At 56.3% G+C, this 18,050-nt stretch overlaps 1 protein-coding gene across 1 annotated transcript; it reads left to right on the top strand.

The window, feature by feature from the left end:
- The first annotated feature begins 249 nt into the window (after window positions 1–249).
- ANKK1 (ankyrin repeat and kinase domain containing 1) lies at window positions 250–15,724 on the top strand. Its single transcript, XM_049613041.1, has 8 exons — window positions 250–711; window positions 6,021–6,315; window positions 7,471–7,622; window positions 7,840–7,889; window positions 8,550–8,705; window positions 9,398–9,516; window positions 10,087–10,123; window positions 11,257–15,724. Exons 1-8 carry the CDS (start codon window positions 530–532, stop codon window positions 12,558–12,560), a joined length of 2,295 nt encoding a protein of 764 aa, XP_049468998.1. The 5' UTR covers window positions 250–529; the 3' UTR covers window positions 12,561–15,724.
- The last annotated feature ends 2,326 nt before the right edge of the window (window positions 15,725–18,050 follow it).

The raw sequence follows: 18,050 nt of genomic DNA, 5'->3' as shown, positions 1-18,050 counted from the left end.
CCATTCTTGCTGTGGAGGGGTGGGTTCCAGGCCCCCACACCCATCCGCAGAGACCCCTGGCACAGTTTTCAACCCTTCATAAATCCTTGGCACGGGTGAGCGGGAGTAAGTAAATCACCTCCCACTTAGGGCTGGGTAGAAATCAAGTGGGGCCCTCTTCCCTGGCTTCCCCGACACCTTCCTCCCCCCGCACCTCCCCCCAGCCCCATGCGGGAGCTGGGGTCCAAACGGAAGGCTGAGACTGAGGAACGGTGCCGGGGTGGGGAGGGGCTGGCGGGGGGCGGGGTGTCCCCGGGGAGGGACCCTCTTCCCAGGCCCAGGCCCGTCGCCGCCTGGGGCCTCAGGGCTCGGGTTCGGGTGTCCCCGCCCTCGCAGGGCCGGACCGGCCCCTCCTGGCGCCGGCGCCTCCCCATCCGTTCCCACCCCCCCCCCCCCCCCCCGGGCCGAGCGGCGGGAGGCTGGGCGCTGAGCCTCCTCGGTGCGGAGAGCGCGCGGCCTGGGGGGGGGGGGCCCGGCGGCCGCAGACCCCATGGCCGCGGGCGTGGAGCAGCGTCTGGGCAGCCTCGCCGTCTTCACCCGCGACGACTTCGAGGGCGACTGGCGCCGGGTGGCCAGCGGCGGCTTCGGCCAGGTGTTCCGGGTGCGGCACAGGCGCTGGAGGACGGAGTTCGCCGTCAAGTGTGCCCCCTGCCTCCAGCCCGAGGCCTCCAGGTACCTGCCGGCCCCGCCCCTCTTCTTAAAGGGGGGTCAACGGAGGCCCCGCGGGCTCCCCAGGGAGGGGTGGCGGGGCTTGGGGCTGAGGCTCGCCGCCCTCTGCGTTTCTAAACTCTGCCCAGTGGGCTGAGCCACCCAGGCACAGCCACTTTGTTTCCATACCTGAACCGCCTGGACGGCCAAACCCATCTGTGGAATCCATAGAGGTCAAAGGTGAGCCACAACTGCCCTCCAAAGACACCTTTGTCCCATCAGACCTCCCAAAGTGGTGGGCCTCCTTCCTCCTGGGTGTCAGGGTGGTGATAACGACTCTTGATGGCCCTCTGCCATGCGTGGATCCACCCCCGAATTCTCCCAGCAGGCAGGGCTGGGCCTGCTGACAGTCAGTCTGTGGCACTTGGCCCAGGGATCGATGCTCAGTGACCCGTGGAGATGCACGCTCTCCCTTCCCCTGGCCGTCAGTGTGGCCTCTGCCCAGCCAGTGCAGGCAAGGAGGCGTGGGGACTGGACACGGCCCAGCCTTCTGGCCTGAGAGCCTGTCCAGGCCGCTTGTTGGCGAGTCAGGCAGGGAAGGCGGCAGTCTCTGACCTTGCTTTTGTTTCTGGCTTCTCCTTGACTCATTGTGCGCACTGTGGCCACACCTGCACATGCCTCCTTTTTTCTCCTTCCTCTTTCTCTCTGCTTCCACCCATCCCAGTCTCCTGCCCACCACATTTGCTTGGACTGGCTGTGTGCTGGTCCCCTGTGCAGCCATGAAGGAGACGCTTAGGATGTGAGGTCTGAGTGTGAGAATCCTGTTGTCCTCCCAAGGCTCCTGGGCCACCAGTTAGAAGGCCTGGGGAGGGGCGTCTCCTAATTTGGATGTTGTGTTCTCTGTGGTCACCAGGCAAGCCCCTAAGACACATCCTCAAGTTGCACCCACTCAAGCCAGCCCCTTCTCTAATTCCTGGGCTTTCCACCTGCTTCGCGAATGTGGGCAAAGTGAGACAGCCCACAACTCGACCCTCTTCCTCCTTCAACACCCTCTTGCTGGCTTTGGAGTACAGTCAGATTTTTCTAGGGTGTGTCCACATCATCTACGGGCTTTGAAGTGAAGGGCAAAAGGAGAGAGATGGCATTCCTAAGACTGCGTTGTTAGGCATGGTCAATAACTTTCTCTTTCCAAGTTCTGGGAACTCTCTGGGGGAAAGGGCTAAGGGATTTAATGACGATTCATGCCTGCTGTGTGTGGAGTACTGTCCTAGGAGATTCATGTGGAGTCACTGGATACTTTTTACACCACTTCATTCATTCCTTCCCTTGGCAAATGTTTCTTGCTCTCCTACTATGTGTCAGGCACTGTGCCAGACCCTGAGATACAATGATGAGTGCAACAGATAGGGCCTTGTTCTCCTGGAGCTTAGAGCCTGGGGGGGACAGAGACATTAACCAAATAACTCTACAGGTAGATGTAAGTGTGCTGTTGTGAGAAAAGCAACAAAGATTTATTGTTCTGAGAGCTTATTAGAAGAGTTTGGGATCAGAAAAGGCTTCCCTGAGGAAATTACAGTTGAATGGAAGAGTGAGGGATGAGTGTGAGTTAAGTAGTTGAAGAGGAAAAAACTTTCCAGGAAGAGGCAGCAGAGTGTGCAAAGGGCCTGTGGCAGGCGGGGCATAGTAAGTGAAGGTGGGGGGAAGGGCTGTTGTGGCTGGAGTTGAGAGAGAGGGAGCAGCGGAAAGCCACTGAAGGGTTTGCCGCCAGGTCGGGGGTGTGTGACAGAAAGGAGCTAATAAAAATTTGCAGTATGGAGAATGGATTGGAGGGGTAGAGTGGATGCTGGTCCAGTTAGTTGTCACCATTCAGGCAAGAGGCGACTGGAGACCAGCCCTGTGCATAGTGACAGAGGGAAAGACAGGCATGGATTATGCAGTATTTAGGAAGTAAACATCCACTTGACTTGGTGCTGGGTTGTGTATGGGAGGCAGGATGGGGAAGAGGAATGTCAAGGCTAATCTGATGTCTGGCTTGCCCAGAGGAACAAAGGGTCCAGTAGAATGTCTGGTCCCTGAGAGCTGAGTCTGTGTCTGCTCACTGCTCTATCCCCGGAGCCTGGTACATGGTTGGTGTCTGTTGAATGAGGTTGACAATTAATAAAGGGAACATGAAACAAGGCCCAGGTTTGCAGAAAAAATTCATGAGTTCAGTTTTGTATACAGGTTGAGTTTAAGGTGCCTTTAAACAGCCAACGAGAATTGTCAAGTGGACTTCAAAGTGAAGGGCTGACCTAACAATATGAAAATTTGTGCGTCATTCATTATGATAGGTTGTAACTGAAGCTGGGGCGTGAATGATATTCATTCGCTCTAAGCACTAAGTGAGCAAAACAAAGTCCCTGCCCTCATGGAGTTTATAAACTAAGGAAGAAAAGAAACTAGGGGAAGATGGAAAATAAGTAAATAATACATAAACAAATAATTTTTTTCTATAGCACTTACAACTACCTGATTTTCTTGATTAAAATGCCTAAAGAGGCTTGAATAATCTGATCTCCCAAGAAAACATTTGATCTAAAAATATTAATTTGTGGGCTGTGTATGGAGGTGGAGGCATGAAGATTGCCGGAGTTGGAGTAGTATTGCTGTTAGTTAATTACTTAATTAATTAATTTTTATTTATTTATTTTGAAAGCGAGTGAGAGAGAGAGAGAGAGCAAGCAGGGGAGGGGCAGAGAGACAGAGGGAGAGAGAGAATCCCAAACAGGCTCCATGCCAATGCAGAGCTGGTCGCGGGGCTTGAACTCACAGACTGTGAGACCATGCCCGGAGCTGAAACCAGGAGTCAGTTGCTTATCTGACTGAGCCCACCCAGGCGCCCCGTGGATTGCTGTTTAATGTAGACTTGAAATCCTTACTCATTAGGTATCATTTGAGTAGAGATTTGAAGCAAAGAAGTAGCAAGCCATGTGGCTGTCTTAGAGCAGAGGGAACAGGAAGTGCAAAGGTCCTGAGGTGGGAACATGCTTACATGGTGGAGGAGGAGCAAGAGGCCCTGATGGCAGAAACAGAGGTGGGGAGAGTCAGCAAGCTATGCCCCGGGGGAGATCTTGCAAAGCTTCCTAGACCGTTGTGAGAACTTTGGCTTTACTGTGAATGAGAAGAAAGCCAATGGAGGGTCTTGAGCATAGCGGTGACATGCTCTGACTGACATTTTATGAGTATTACTCTGGCTGCTGGGTTGAGAGTGGATGACAGAGGAAAAGAAAGAAGCAGGGAGGCCAATTAGGAGGCTTGGGCCAAGATGTCACTGGGTAGAGGTGGTGAGAAGTAGACAGAATGTTGCTCTGTTTTGAGGGTAGAGCTGACAGGATGTGTTGAGGGGCTGGTCGTGGGAAGGGATGAAGAGGGGTAGAGGAGGACGTCGGATCTTTGAGGGTGGGAGGCTGGAGGCCCCGTTCACTGAAGGGAAGGCAGGGGGAGAGGTGGGTGGCCCGGGAGAACCAGGGTTCTGCTTCAGACACCCTGTGTCCTCTACCACAGGAGATCCCGAGGCTGGGAGACACAGTGTGGAGTGAGAAGGGAAGGGCTGGTCGGAGACTGGACAGGGGAAGGGGGAGGGATCTGGGACAATGCTGGCACACGGCCAAGGAAGGGAATACTTCGAGAAAAAAAGAGGGAGAGACCTGGCTGGTAAACCGAGACCCGGAAACTCTGCACAGGCTGTAGCACTGGGCAGAGGTTGGGCTCAGACACCTTGGCATCAGCTGCTCAGAGAAGTATCAAGACCTGGGTCGTCTGGGTGACTCTGCTGGTTAAGCATCCGACTCTCGTTCTCAGCTCAGGTCTTGATCCCAGGGTTGTGAGTTCAAGCCCTGCTTCAAAAAAGAAGAATCGAGACCAGACGCCCAGCGACAGGGGCTGGTGGGGGATGAACCGCAGACACAGCACACGTGGACTGTGTGTCTGGGCTGTCGGGGCAATTGTGCAAGCTGTTGTTCCCATTCCATAGTTAAGAAACTGAGGCCCAGAGAGTTTACTTGCTCAGGGTCATGCAGAGAATAAGCAGTAAAGCTGGGATTTGAAACCAGTGCAGCGAGATCCCTGGATCCCTTGCTTGCTCCTTTCCACGACCAGTATCTCAGTTTCTGGGAACTCAAAAGGACAAGAGGAGACAGATGATAAGTACAGCAGAGGTGGAGGGGAGGTCTCTGGAACAGAGCAGAGGTGGAGGCGAGAACAGGAAACCTGGACCAGCCACCCTGTCCAGATGTGAGGAGGAGCAGGTAGGTTTCCTGGAGGGCAGCAGTCTCTGGCTGGCTTCCCGGGGCCGCCCTGCACGCACATTCCCAGCAGCCTCCGCCTGCAGTGCCCACGCGGCTTTGCAAATACCGGGCTTTTAAAAATGTCATTTCTCCCTAAGCCTCATCCCTGCAATCCCCAGACAATCCCCAACAATTTGCATAGTTACCACTCTGTGGGCGAGAGGAGTGAGAGGGTCCGGCAAATGCTTATTTTGTAAGGCCTTTCCCTTAAGTCTTGACTACCAGTTCGACAAAGACGTATTGTGCTATGCGTGGCGATGTGCTGTGGGGGAGAAGCAAGATGAATAATTGCAGTTCACCCATTAGACGGAGTCCAGAGCAGCCAGTGCAGACCCCGCTTCAGGAGAATGGCTATGGGAGGAGGCACTGTGCGTGCGTGCTAGCTGGAAAAGCGGATCACAAAGCACCCCACATGGTGTGATGGAGAGGCGGACAGGGGAGGGGGGGAAGGAGCGAAAGGGAGGGAGAAAAGGAGAGAGACACCTTGAACATGTATATGTTAAAATATGAACAGAGGCCAACTCTACAAGCTTGGATTACTGATGATTTAATTTTCTTCTTCCTAGTTCTCTGTATTCCCTTGATTTCCTGAGAGGATATGTATTATTTTCATAATCAAAATGGCAGCAAATGATATTTTGAAACAGAAGCATGAGGCGTGATGTTGGTCCTCCAGGGGCTTGTGACCTACCGGGGAAGACAAACATATAGACAAGTGGCAGAGTAACCGGCCGGCTTTTTGTGGCCGCCCCTGTAGAACGGACTTGCCCCTAAGCTTGCAGACTCCTTCGCTTTCCTGCCCCGTTGCTGCCGGCCATCTGGGCCCCACTCTGTGCATCTTGCTAGGCATCCTTCTAGAACTCACCTTCCTCCTGCACTACCTTGCAAACTCCCGAGGCTTTTCCGGGTCTCCAGAGCCTGGCACTAAGCCTAGTTTGTTGCTGTACTCGTTGCTCTTGGAATTAACGGGTCATCTCCTTGCATCCCTCACGCCCCGCGTGTCCGCAGCCACGATGTGGACTGCCTCGTTGAAGAAGCAGCCAAAATGGAGAAGATCAAGTTTCAGCATATCGTGTCCATCTACGGGGTGTGCAGGCAGCCCCTGGGCATTGTGATGGAGTTCATGGCCAACGGCTCCCTGGAGAAGATGGTGCCCACGCACAGCCTTTCCTGGCTGCTCAAGTTCCGCATCATCCATGAGACCAGTCTGGCCATGAACTTTCTCCACAGCCTTAAGCCACCTCTGCTCCACCTGGACCTCAAACCAGGCAACATCCTCCTGGACAGCAACATGCATGTCAAGGTAAAGGCCCCAGTCAACCTCCCTGCCCCCTTTGCACTCCAGAGTCTCCCGCAGGTGAGCAAGATTATCTACCAGCTTGACTAGCCTGCCGAGAGTTTCAAGTGGCTCCATTCATGCACAAATACTGAAGCCAGGGATGACACCTAAAACGACGGATGAGCAGTAGAGTTTGGTGCATGGATCTGGGTATCAGGATGCCTGCAATAACCCTCTTTGGACTTCAGTCTTCCGTTTCTACTGTGGGTAGAATATTCCCTGTCCCTCCCATTCTTTGCTTTGGGTGGGGATGTATGTAAATGAGATGATTCCTAAGAAAGGTTATGATGGCCTTCACTTCCTAAAATGTGCCACCCTCTTCTGCCCCAGGACCTTTGCACATTCTGTCCCTACTGCCAGGACCAGTGTTCCCCTCCTCCCTTCTTTATTTAGCAGGCCATGCTCATCTTTCAGCCTTCTGCTTAAACATTACCTCCTCAAGTTTTCCCTGATGGATCCCAACAGGCCCCTGTTACTATATACCCTCATGGTACCTCTGTATCTTCATAGTGCTATCCCCAATGTTAAGTGTATAGTCATTTGTGAAACTGTTTCATTAGTGACTATACCTCCCTATTTGAGTAAGGACTTAGAGGAGTAATAGGCGTGGGGGTCTCAGCTTTCTTATCTGCTGCCTGATCCTTAGTTCGCAGGCTGAGTGGTCAGTGAATGGTCAGTTGGCATACGAATGGACCAGTGGATAGAATCCATGCTGGGGATAAATATACGTGGTGTATATACTTCCAGGCCCTTGGAAGTGGACGAACAAAGACGGCAACTTTGTCCACAGTCCGTCTGGATCACAGCCACACCTACTAAGTACTTGCTGTGTGCCAGATACTGTTCTAAGTGCTCTTGGTACATTTCTCCATCTAATGCTTGTCAGAGCACTGTCACTTAAGTGTCCTTGCTATTTCCAGTTCATAGATGAGGAAACTGAGGCTCTGAGAAGGTAAGGAACTTGCCTGAGGCCATCCAGGTCATACGTGGGAGAGGTGCCCAAGTTCTTGACCACTGCCCCGTCCTGGAAAGGGCAGGCTGCAGGAGGGGGAGAGATCAAGGCAGTTTTCTGGAGGCGAGGCTGTGGCTCCGTTATCCCTGCCTGTGGTTTGCCCCCAGATTTCAGACTTCGGCCTATCCAAGTGGATGGAACAGTCGACCTGGATGCAGTACATCGAGAGGTCAGCTCTGCGGGGCACCCTCAACTACATCCCCCCTGAGATGTTCTTGGAAAGTAACAAGGCCCCAGGGCCCAAGTACGATGTGTACAGGTGAGAGGGGGCTGGGCTCACTCTGGGGGTGGGGGGTGGGTAACTGCTTATCACCACCCTGCCTGACCCGTCCCCCCCAGTCCCAAGGGCACAATGACAGGGCAAGGGGGAGGAAGGATGGAGGGGCACTCTGGATGGGAGCGTGTGGGGCCCACCATGTAGGGCGACCACGGGTGTCTGAGAAGGTCACTGAGGGCACGCTTTGCCCTGTCTGCAGCTTCGGGATTGTCGTCTGGGAGCTCCTTACTCAGAAGAAGCCGTATTCAGGTAGCAGGCGGTGCCGGCACCCTCGGGTGGGGTCCTGGAAGGGGCTGGGAGAGGCCGAGGGCTCACAGGGAAGGGCAGGTGGCAGCTTGGTGTTGGGGAACCACGTGCTCTTTACGGATTCTCGCTCTTACCCTCCTACCTTCCTGCCCTACTTTCCAGAGCTCACGTAACAGTACAAAGAGGGCATACGTCAGCCCAGACCACGCTTCTGGCTCTAATTCCTTTGCTTCCAAAGTATTCTTTCCTGTCTCTCCTGCCCCCGCCGCTGCCACCTAATGCCAGGTACATAGACTGTCAGGAAACCCAAGCAAACTCACAGAATGAAAAGTGAAAGCCTGTAACCAGGCCTCTGGTCATCAGAGGCCTGTCCCGTCTTGGCCTGGGAGGCCACAGCTGGACCAGAGACCCAGTAGCTCAAACTGGAACCTCAAGTTGGCCTGCAACCTAGCTGTTGACTCACAGTGCATTTATGTTGCCCTTGCTGTGTGCACTACTCTGTGGGGATCCTGGGAGCCCCCCCATCCCCGTACCCTGCCCGGCCACTCCAGCCCCACCTCTTGGCCTGCACACAGCCTGGGGAGCCCCCCCCATCCCCGTACCCTGCCCAGCCACTCCAGCCCCACCTCTCGGCCTGCACACAGCCTGGGCTTCCTCTCACAGGCTTCCACATGGTGACCATTGTCGTCCAAGTGGCCGCAGGCATGCGGCCCTCCCTGCAGTCTGTCTCTGATACATGGCCGAGCGAGGCCCAGCAGATGGTGAACCTGATGAGGCGCTGTTGGGATCAGGACCCCAAGAAGAGGCCCTCCTTTCCAGGTTCTCGTCCAGCCCAAACTGCTCAAGGGACTAGGGAGCCGGGCAGGGCTGGAGCTTGAGGGGGCCAGGGCTGAGGCTGGAGGGGGCAGGAGAGGAGATGCCTGGAGCCTGGGCCACTCCTGAGGGCTGTGCTTGGCCCTAGGGCACAGTCTTTCTCACAGAGCCGGGAAGGAGGAGGGCAGCTGAGGATGGCCGCCCCGAGTCTTAGGGTGACCGTGCACCCCCGTGGGAGGTAGACAAGAAAACCCATGCTGGAGGGTCTGGGCCTCACTGTGCTGCTTCTGAGTTTCCCGGTTAGCCTGGTCCTTCCAGGGTACAGCATCCCCATTTGTAAAGTGTTCCAGACCGTGAGATCACGGGCCCGGATGACCTGTGAGGATACCCAGCCCTTTAGCGACTGTGCAAACACACGCGTGTGTAACTGTGAGCACCTTAGACATCACCGAGTCCTGCCCGCTTGTTTTATGGAAAAGGGCCGACCCTCAGAGGGTCAGTGACGTGACGTGCTAAATGTGGCCCCACGGAGCCTCCGCTGGGACCCAGCTTTCCTGCCTCCCGGTGCGCATGTGTGAATTTGCATGAGTCCAGGAATGGATGAGGGGGTGGGCACCGGGAATGTTAGGGTGTCTAAAATGGAGAAGGGACGGCTGGCCAGCCCGTTGCTTTTTGTGTCTCTCTCCTTCATGGAGCAGAAATCACAGTTGAGACAGACATGCTGCTGTTCCTGCTGCAGAGTCCCGTGGCAGACCCGGAGAGTGAGGCCCTGGCCAGGAAGGTGTCGGGCAAGCTGTCTCTGCACCAGCCCGGGGATGTGAGTGCTGGGCGTGTCTCTGGCAGGTCCTGGGATGTGCGCGTGGGAGCAAATGGGGACTGAGACGCAGCCCACACTGCTGGTCACGCCAGGAAGCCCACTTGGGGACAGATTTTCCTACTTTGCACAGTGGTGGCTGTAGCTCCGAGCCCCTGAGAAGGACATACGGTCTCTCGCATGTGTGCATTCATCTGAGCCCTGCCCGCTTTCACCTCACAGCCTCAGTGTCCTCACTCTGTTCTCCTGTGCCTTCCCTACCATGGGGACCAGCCAGGAGCTAGCAGGGGGCTCCTGGCTGAACCACAGGGCCAGCCACCCTGCACTCCATGTGCCCCAAGAGGAAGTCAAGACCCTGGACCAGGGTCTCTTTCTGGCAGGGTCTCCCCTGCTCAGGACGTTCGTCCAGCTATTGGAGGAATGGCATAGGGGGGCTTCCTAGGACAGAGTGGGATGCGAGTCCCCACGGGTGCTGGAGAGGGTCAGAGAGAGGGGAGGGGTGGAGGAGGGTACAGACCAGCACCGCCCCACTCACCTCGTCTGCCCCCCTGTCTTCTGATTCCCTGTCTCCAGGTCAGTGAAGAGGTCAGCCAGGAGCTAACGGACAACGGTGAGTCCAGAGTACCACACTGGACCCAGAAAATTCACAGCCGAGAGGAAAGTGGAATCTAACTACAACCTTTCCCCATCCCGCCTGCCCCTGCCCCTCCACCCCGATTGTCACAAATCAGGAGTTGGTGTGTCCCTTTCTTGGCACCCGGCCCCGTGTTCCAGAAATGCACTTGCCCCCAGGGCTTAGGCTATGCTTCCCTTCAGGTCTGTGTTCTTACAAAGCCAGACTCCTCCCTTCCTGGCTTGGAGGTAGAACATCGGTTTTCACCCTGACTGCGTGTTAGAATTAGCTGGGGCATGAAACCCTGATGCCTGGGCCACCTAGACTGATTAAATCAGAACCTCGGATGTGGGGGCCGTGGGAAGGGATTTTTGTTACTGTTATTGTTGTTTGCTTGTTTGGGAAATTGTTGCTTTTCTTAAAGTTTTTTCTTTTTTTATTTTGAGAGAGAGAGAGAAACAGGGGCAGAGAGAGGGAAAGAGAGAGAATAAGAGGGGAGGGGTAGAGAGAGAGGGAGAGAGAATCCCAAGCAGGCTCTGCACTGTCAGCACGCAGCCCCACTCGGGGCTCAGTCCCTTGAACCGTGAGATCATGACCTAAGTTGAAATCAGGAGTCAGATGCTTAACCAACTGAGCCACCCGGGTGCCCCCAAAATTGTTGCTTTTAATCCTAACACATTCTGGGTGGAGCAGGAGGAAGCCTTAGTGGCTTCAGGAGGAGTCCAGATCATAGAGCCTGTTTTCAACTTGCATTGACTTACTTTGTGCCAAGCCCTCCTCTGAAGGTTCTTACCCACCCACGTTGTCCCCACAATGGTAGTTTGTGTCCCCTTTACGGATCCGGATCTGGAGACCCGAGGTGGCAGGGAATTGGCAAAAGTCAGGCGGTGCTAAGGGTGGACCCAAGGTTTGCCCCCAGGCCTCCCTCTGCCCCGTCCTCACAGGAAGGCCAGCCAGAGTCTGTTCGCTGGGATGAGGACGCTGCGTAGAGATCTGTGATAGCAGGAAAGACTGCCCTCCCTCCCGGAGTCTCTGTGCCTGGATGGCACTTCCAGGAGGCAGGGGGCTGCATGAGATGACCTCTGGACAGGTCAGAGGCCCATTTTTCAACCCTATCTTCCTCCCGGCAGACTGGGGAGACTACCTGAAGCGGGTTCTGCGGCTCTCGGACGGCGAGAACCCCGTCCCAAGCGGCGAGGAGCTGTGCACATACGAGAACAAAGTCTCCCCCCTCCACTTCCTGGTGGTGCAGGGCAGCGTGGAGCAGGTGAGGCTGCTGCTGGCCCACGAGGTCGACGTGGACTGCCAGACGGCCTGCGGCTACACGCCCCTCCTCATCGCCACCCAGGACCAGCAGCCCGAACTCTGCACCCTGCTCCTGGAGCACGGGGCCGATGCCAACCTGGTGGATGAAGACGGCTGGGCCCCGCTGCACTTCGCAGCCCAGAATGGAAACGACCGCACCGCCCGCCTGCTCCTGGACCACGGGGCCCACGTGGACGCCCAGGAGCACGAGGGCTGGACCCCGCTCCACCTGGCCGCACAGAACAACTTTGAAAATGTGGCACGGCTTCTGGTCTCCCGTCAGGCCGACCCCAACCTTCATGAGGCTGAGGGCAAGACCCCTCTCCACGTGGCCGCCTACTTTGGCCACGTCAGCCTGGTCAAGCTGCTGGCAGGCCAGGGGGCTGAGCTGGATGCTCAGCAGAGAAACCTGAGGACGCCGCTGCACCTGGCGGTGGAGCGAGGCAAAGTGAGGGCCATCCAGCACCTGCTGAAGAGCGGGGCGGCTCCCGATGCCCTTGACCGGAGTGGCTACAGCCCACTGCACATGGCGGCCGCCAGGGGGAAGTACCTTATCTGCAAGATGCTGCTCCGGTACGGGGCCAGCCTCCAGCTGCCCACCCAGCAGGGCTGGACGCCCCTCCATCTAGCAGCCTACAAGGGCCACTTGGAGGTCATCCACCTGCTGGCTGAGAGCCATGCAGACCTGGGGGCTCCTGGGGGCATGAAGTGGACGCCCCTGCACCTGGCCGCCCGCCACGGGGAGGAGGGGGTGGTGTTAGCACTGCTGCGGTGCGGGGCTGACCCCAATGCCCCCGAGCAGTCGGGCTGGACACCCCTCCACCTGGCTGTCCAGCGGGGCTCCTTCCTGAGCGTCGTCAACCTCCTGGAGCACAACGCCGACGTCCATGCCCGCAACGAGGTGGGCTGGACTCCCGCCCACCTGGCCGCCCTCAAGGGCAACATGGCCATCCTCAAAGTACTGGTCAAAGCCGGCGCCCAGCTGGACGTCCAGGACGGGGTGGGCTGCACACCCCTGCAGCTGGCCCTCCGGAACCAAAAGCAGAACATCGCTGCCTTCCTGGAGGGCAAGGAGCCCTCACTGGCCGTCCTGGGCGGTGCTGAGCCTGGAGCCCAGTCAGAAATGTAGACAACGCAGGGCCTCCTTACCCGTGAGGAAGAAGGGTTGGTGGAGGTGAAGCTGGGCTTCTGGCACGGCCCCTTCCCTGTCCTTGCCACCTGCCCCTGGGGCCTTGAGAGGAAACAGGAGGCTGGTCTCCCCCCGGAGGGAAGGGAAGTACACTGGGGTCGTAGCTGGGAGTTGGCCCTGGCCACCTCTTCCTCCTTCCGAACCTGGACTCAAGCCCCCAAAGTGAATTCCCTCTTCCTTCCCCAGATTCCTGCCATCTTTTGCCACTTGCCCCTGAGCTCCCAGGTGCCCCTGCATCCTGGGAACCCTCTCTGACGGTGAAGGGACGCAAGAGAAGAGGGGCGTGCTCCCTCCTCGCTAGTATCTGTCTACTTGGCCCCTGTCTCTGGCAAGACCAGGAGAGCCAGGCACGTGCTTTTCAAAAGGGGCTGTAGCTAAAAGCCGGGAGGAAATCTCTGCCTGCCCTTTACAGCCCCAGCCAGCCCCCTGTTGCCACACAGACCACACCTTCCTGGTGGCCCTGCTTCTGGCTCCTGGGTCTCCCACGTGGTCTCGGGGATGAAGAAGGGCAGCTCCAGCTGCCCATGAATGTGATCCTCTGTGGGTCCCTGGCCTCCCCTACCTCCCCTTTGCCCTGTCTAGTTATATGGCCAGATTGCAAACCCTGAAGTCGATAAAGCTGTGGATCTGAGTCTCCCCTTTGGAGACGGGCTGACCCGTGGGGCCAGTAGCGTGCGTATGGGGCTTGGTGTGTGTATAAGCTCACCCAGTGGGAGGAGGGAGGGGCCAGAAGTGTGGAGTTGGAGGAGGTGGTGATGGTGAGGGGTGGGTTATTGGGGCAGGGACTTCCCTCCCAGCCACAGCAGCTCAGACAACTGTCCCCTGTGACCATACCCTGGCCGCCCATGTGCTGGCCTGGCCTGCCCTACACATTGTGGGGCAGGTTTTGGGGCAGAGCAGGGGCTGCTCACACTACCCTTGTGTTGACTGGGCCCAGCCTCTGCTTCCTCTCTGGCTCTGCCGGGAATGGCCGGCCTCAGAAAGGTGGGGGGACTTGAGTGGGTAAGAATGGGTGCCCTAAAGTCCTATCCCACTCTCTCCACCTCTCCGCACTGCTGGAGCAGTCCCTCCAATTTTGATTTAAGGATGTTTTGTAATTGTCAGAGAAAAGGAATCTTCTGCCCCAACCACTGGCCAGCTCCAACCCCCAGCCCCTGGGCAGGCTCACCTCTGTGCGGGGCCGGGTGCATGCGGGGCCATCAGTCAGCAGCCTGCTGTCAGCATAGGGTGAGAGGCAGAGCAGAGGAGACCTCTTACCCCACATACATGCTGGCAGTGTTGTGTCTCTGGGCTGTGGCCCACCTCCTGGGCCCTAGATGCTTCACCCCATCACGTCACAGCCCGTGGCCACCACGGAGAGCCCTGAGAGTAGCACCGAGCTGGGATGTGCCCCAGAACAGTAGCTATAAATCAAACCTACGCATTAGAACCTCCTGGGTGAAGTGTGTGGGGGTAGAAGAGCTATTTAAACACTGGCCCTACCCGGTTAAACAAGAATCTCCTGGGTTAAGCTGGAGAGCAGCCAGGGCTGAGAACAAACACCAGGGGGTGTCTCATTTCTCCCTGTGCCCTCTCCTTAGCACCACCATGATGACCGTAATCCGCCGGCAGCCCCCTGGTGGTGGGCTTTTCTGGGCTAGTTGGAGGAGTGGGGACTCCTGAGGACTACCGTAGGCATCACTCGAACGTTCATCTTCCTCCTCCCTGCTCAGCCACCTGGTCCATTCTCCTTGTTCTTCCTGAGGTTGAGCCTTAGGCAAGACTTGTAGCTGAAAATGCCCCCTGGGAGTTCTGTCTTTCCAGAACATGCTAGAGCAGGAAGGGGTAAGGGGAGAGGACTCTATGCTGTTTGCCTTCCCTGTGCACTGAGGTCTGTCTGGCTCCCATGCTAGGATTTTGCACGAGCCAGAGAAGGTGGGGGGGCTACCTGTTCAAAGCCAGGTGAGCTCAGATCAATCCCTGGGAATGTCCAGGAGTGAGGCACAGGGGGACAGCAGTGTTGGGGCTCTCCTGTTGGAAAGAACTTGAAAGATCCTGAAGAAAGAGTTAGAACAGATAATTGATGCCTTTGCATCTGCTGTCCTATAATGGCAGGGATTCCGTGGACATGCGGTCAGGACTACCCCTGGGAGTCATTGCATCTCACCAACCTGATGGTCCCAGGGTCCAGGCTGAGATTCTCAGACCCCTGCTTGGTCTACAACCTGCCTCCAGGAGGTAACAGACGTAGCGGGTTCAGGCCAGCTCTGGCCCACAGCCCTCACATTGCCTACCGGCACCTGCTTGCTTTTCAAGTCAACCCAAGCCAGACACATCACACAGTGTCTATGGTGAGTCCCACTGCCACACAGCTGCCTTCTAGAGGTTTTCGTGGGATGTTTAGAATTGGATTTTAGTGAGGCCCTTGAAATTTCCAAGGAGAGAGTCTCCAGCTGGATTTCAAATCCTGTTTGGGGGAGTTTGGGGGGTGGCCAAGGATAGGAACTCCCTAGTTTCCTACTGGGCATCTCTACTTGGAGGTCCTACAGACCCCTTCAAGTCCCAAACTGGGACGTTCCCTCCCCTCCACGAGTCCATTCTTCACTCTCTTCCCATGTCAGTTTTTGCCTGAACTTTTAACCTGGGAGTCCTTCTAGACTGGTGCTGTCCAACAGCACGCCCTGGGAGGTGGGAAACCCATATCTGCAACCGGTTGTTAGGATAGGTCCTTCCCCTCTGTGCTTGAAATGTGGCCAGTGCAGCCGAGGGACCAAACATTTGAGTTCAATAAACTTAAGTAGCCCCACATGTGCCTAGTAGACAACACAGTCTATAATCTGGCCCCGTCCCTCATCCAGTCAGTTACCAAGCCAAGTGGGACTTTCCAGAAGACACATGTGGGAGGACACAGCAGACACGGGGCGGTGCCTAGATGAGGTGGAAGGAGCCGGGGCGCCAGAGGCTGGGGAATGTGAACGAGCAAACAAGCTAGGGGTGCAGACAGCCCAAGAGCAGATGGGGTGGTGAGACCCTGACGCCCACCCTGATTCCGGAGCTTGGACCTTGGGGCAGCTGGGAGATGCTCTCCCTTTCTGAGCAGAAGAATAAAATCACAATGAACTGTGCATTCCAAAGACCCTTTGGCCGTGCATAGGGTTGAGGAAGGGACACTCTGGTGGGGGAAAACTGCTCTCATGGGACCAAGAGGACAGTGTTGTCAGGCCTGCTCAGGAAAATCTGGGAGGTGTGCATGCACTTTGCTCCTGCAAAGTCCCCCACCGCTCCCCATGCCCAGAGTGGTCTACCTCCCTCCCTGCCTGACCTCTATCCTTCATTCACCTGCAGCATCTGACTTCCACTGTGCATCCAAGGCAGCAGGGAGGCTCTGGGTCTCAGGACAGAAGTCAGGGGTGGAGGCAAGAAAGCCACAAGCAAGTGCAGTGGCCGTGTGGCACTTCCTGTGGATCTGGAGCTGCCATAGCTCCAACCAGGAGTAAAAGGCCTCTCCAGATGCCTCCACATGGGGATTCCCCCCAGCAGCCCTGCTTTATTTGGCAAGTAGCAAAGCTGGGGTGGGAGAGGGGGTGGGAAGCTGTCCTTACCAGGTACCTCTTCTCCCTGCACCGCATAACCCCACAAAGCCAGGGTGGAAGCCACCTCTTCCGGAGATGGTCTGCTCTGTCCCCACCAGCTTTCCGCTCCCCTGGACTCTCCAGACCCAGGGCCAGGGGCACTGGGTTGGCAGGAGAGGACCCTCAGGCACATGCATGACAAGACTCTGACCTGCAGCCCCCCTAAAAACTACTTCCCTGGGGTGCCTGGGTGGTTTAGTCCGTTACGTGGTTAAGCATCTGACTCTTGATTTCACCTCAGGTCATTATCTCACTGTCATGAGATTGAGCCTCACATTGGGTTCTGGGTTAAGTGTGGAGCTCGCATGGGATTCTCGTCCTCCCTCAAAATAAATAAATAAACATTAAAAAAATAAAGATTTTAAGAAATAAATAAAATAAATAAAAACTACTCCCTTGCCCTGCACACACACACCTCCCACCCCCACCCCACTCATTAGCTCTGCAGCCCAAAAGGCTACCAGGCTGTTCACAGGCACCGAGGGCAACCTCCTAAAAGACAGGGGCCCAGATACTTTTTCTTTCCCTCTCTCCCCACCTTTTTAAAAATCATCTCGGGGCACCCTGGGTGGCTTAGTAGGTTGAGCATCAGACTTCGGCTCAGGTCATGATCTCACGGGTTTGTGAGTTTGAGCCCCACGTCGGGCTCTGTGCTGACAGCTCCGAGCCTGGAGCCTGCTTCCGATTCTGTGTCTCCCTCTCTCTCTGCCCCTCCCCCACTCACACTCTCTCTCTCCTTCAAAAATAAATAAACATTAAATTTTTTTTTTTTTAATTGTCCCACACTAGCTTCCTCCAGCTTTGCTCAGGGCTGGTCAGGAAACAAGCAGAATGGACAGTGTCAGACGTAAATTTGGAACACTGAATTCAAAGGTCAGCCTGTCATCAAGGCAACGAGTCTCCTTAAGAGAGGCGGCCTAACAGGGGATCCCATGGGTGGGGGCCCAGGGTTAGGAAGACAGGAGCACGTGGGGCAAAGCCCACACGGCCCCTGCATAGGATGGGGGCTAACGGCCACAAACATAGCCTGGGTCCTGGGGCCCAGGAGGGCAGGGAGGCAGTGGGGCACAGGGCTAGGCCAGGGAAGGGATCCCGGGCAGGTGGACATACTGCCCCCAAGGCAGGCTGGTCGTCAGTGTCCCTGATTGCAGATGACTGACTGCCCGTGTTCTGAGCCCACCAGGGAAGCAGGACAGATGGTCACTTCTTTCGAGGGCCTCTTGCCCCACCATTCAGGCAGTGCTCTATGCCCTCAGCCCTCCTACTCTCACCAGGGCTGCTGTGCCCCACATCATTGTCATCTATGGGACCTGTGCCTCCACACCCAGCCAGGGCTCTGTCATGGGTGACACACAGCTTTAACAGCTGTTGCGTGATTGTGGGCCACAGACTCTGCAAGAACAGGGGTCACATCCACCTTTTTCCTGTTGCACACCTAGCACCTTGCTCAGGGCCTGGAGCACAATGGTTGCTCGAGAAAGATCCACGGAGGAAGCCACCGGCTGGATGGATGGATGGATGGATGAAATGCAGTTTCTCTTGCACTACCGGCCTTCCCAATTTCCATCTCCCCAGCCAGGGGCCACCTGGGACTCCTCCGGAACCCACTAGGGGAAGAGTAAGGGGAGAGGGCCGGAAACTTTGAAAACTTGCAGTCACACGGGGACATCTGAGGGAACATACACGCAAAGTGCCCGGCTGTGCCTGACCCAGTGCTGGGTGTTGGGGTGGGGGGGGCTGTCAGACTCCACCTGCTGTAAAGGCAGATAAATGACCCCTTGGTTGAAAGTCATGCTTCGGAGAAAGACAGTCATAGAGA

This window comes from Panthera uncia, chromosome D1 (genome assembly GCF_023721935.1).
Source record: "Panthera uncia isolate 11264 chromosome D1, Puncia_PCG_1.0, whole genome shotgun sequence".
Classification (NCBI taxonomy): Eukaryota; Metazoa; Chordata; class Mammalia; order Carnivora; family Felidae; genus Panthera; species Panthera uncia.
Note: the sequence above shows the minus strand (reverse complement) of the source record. Positions and strands in the feature narration are given on the sequence as shown.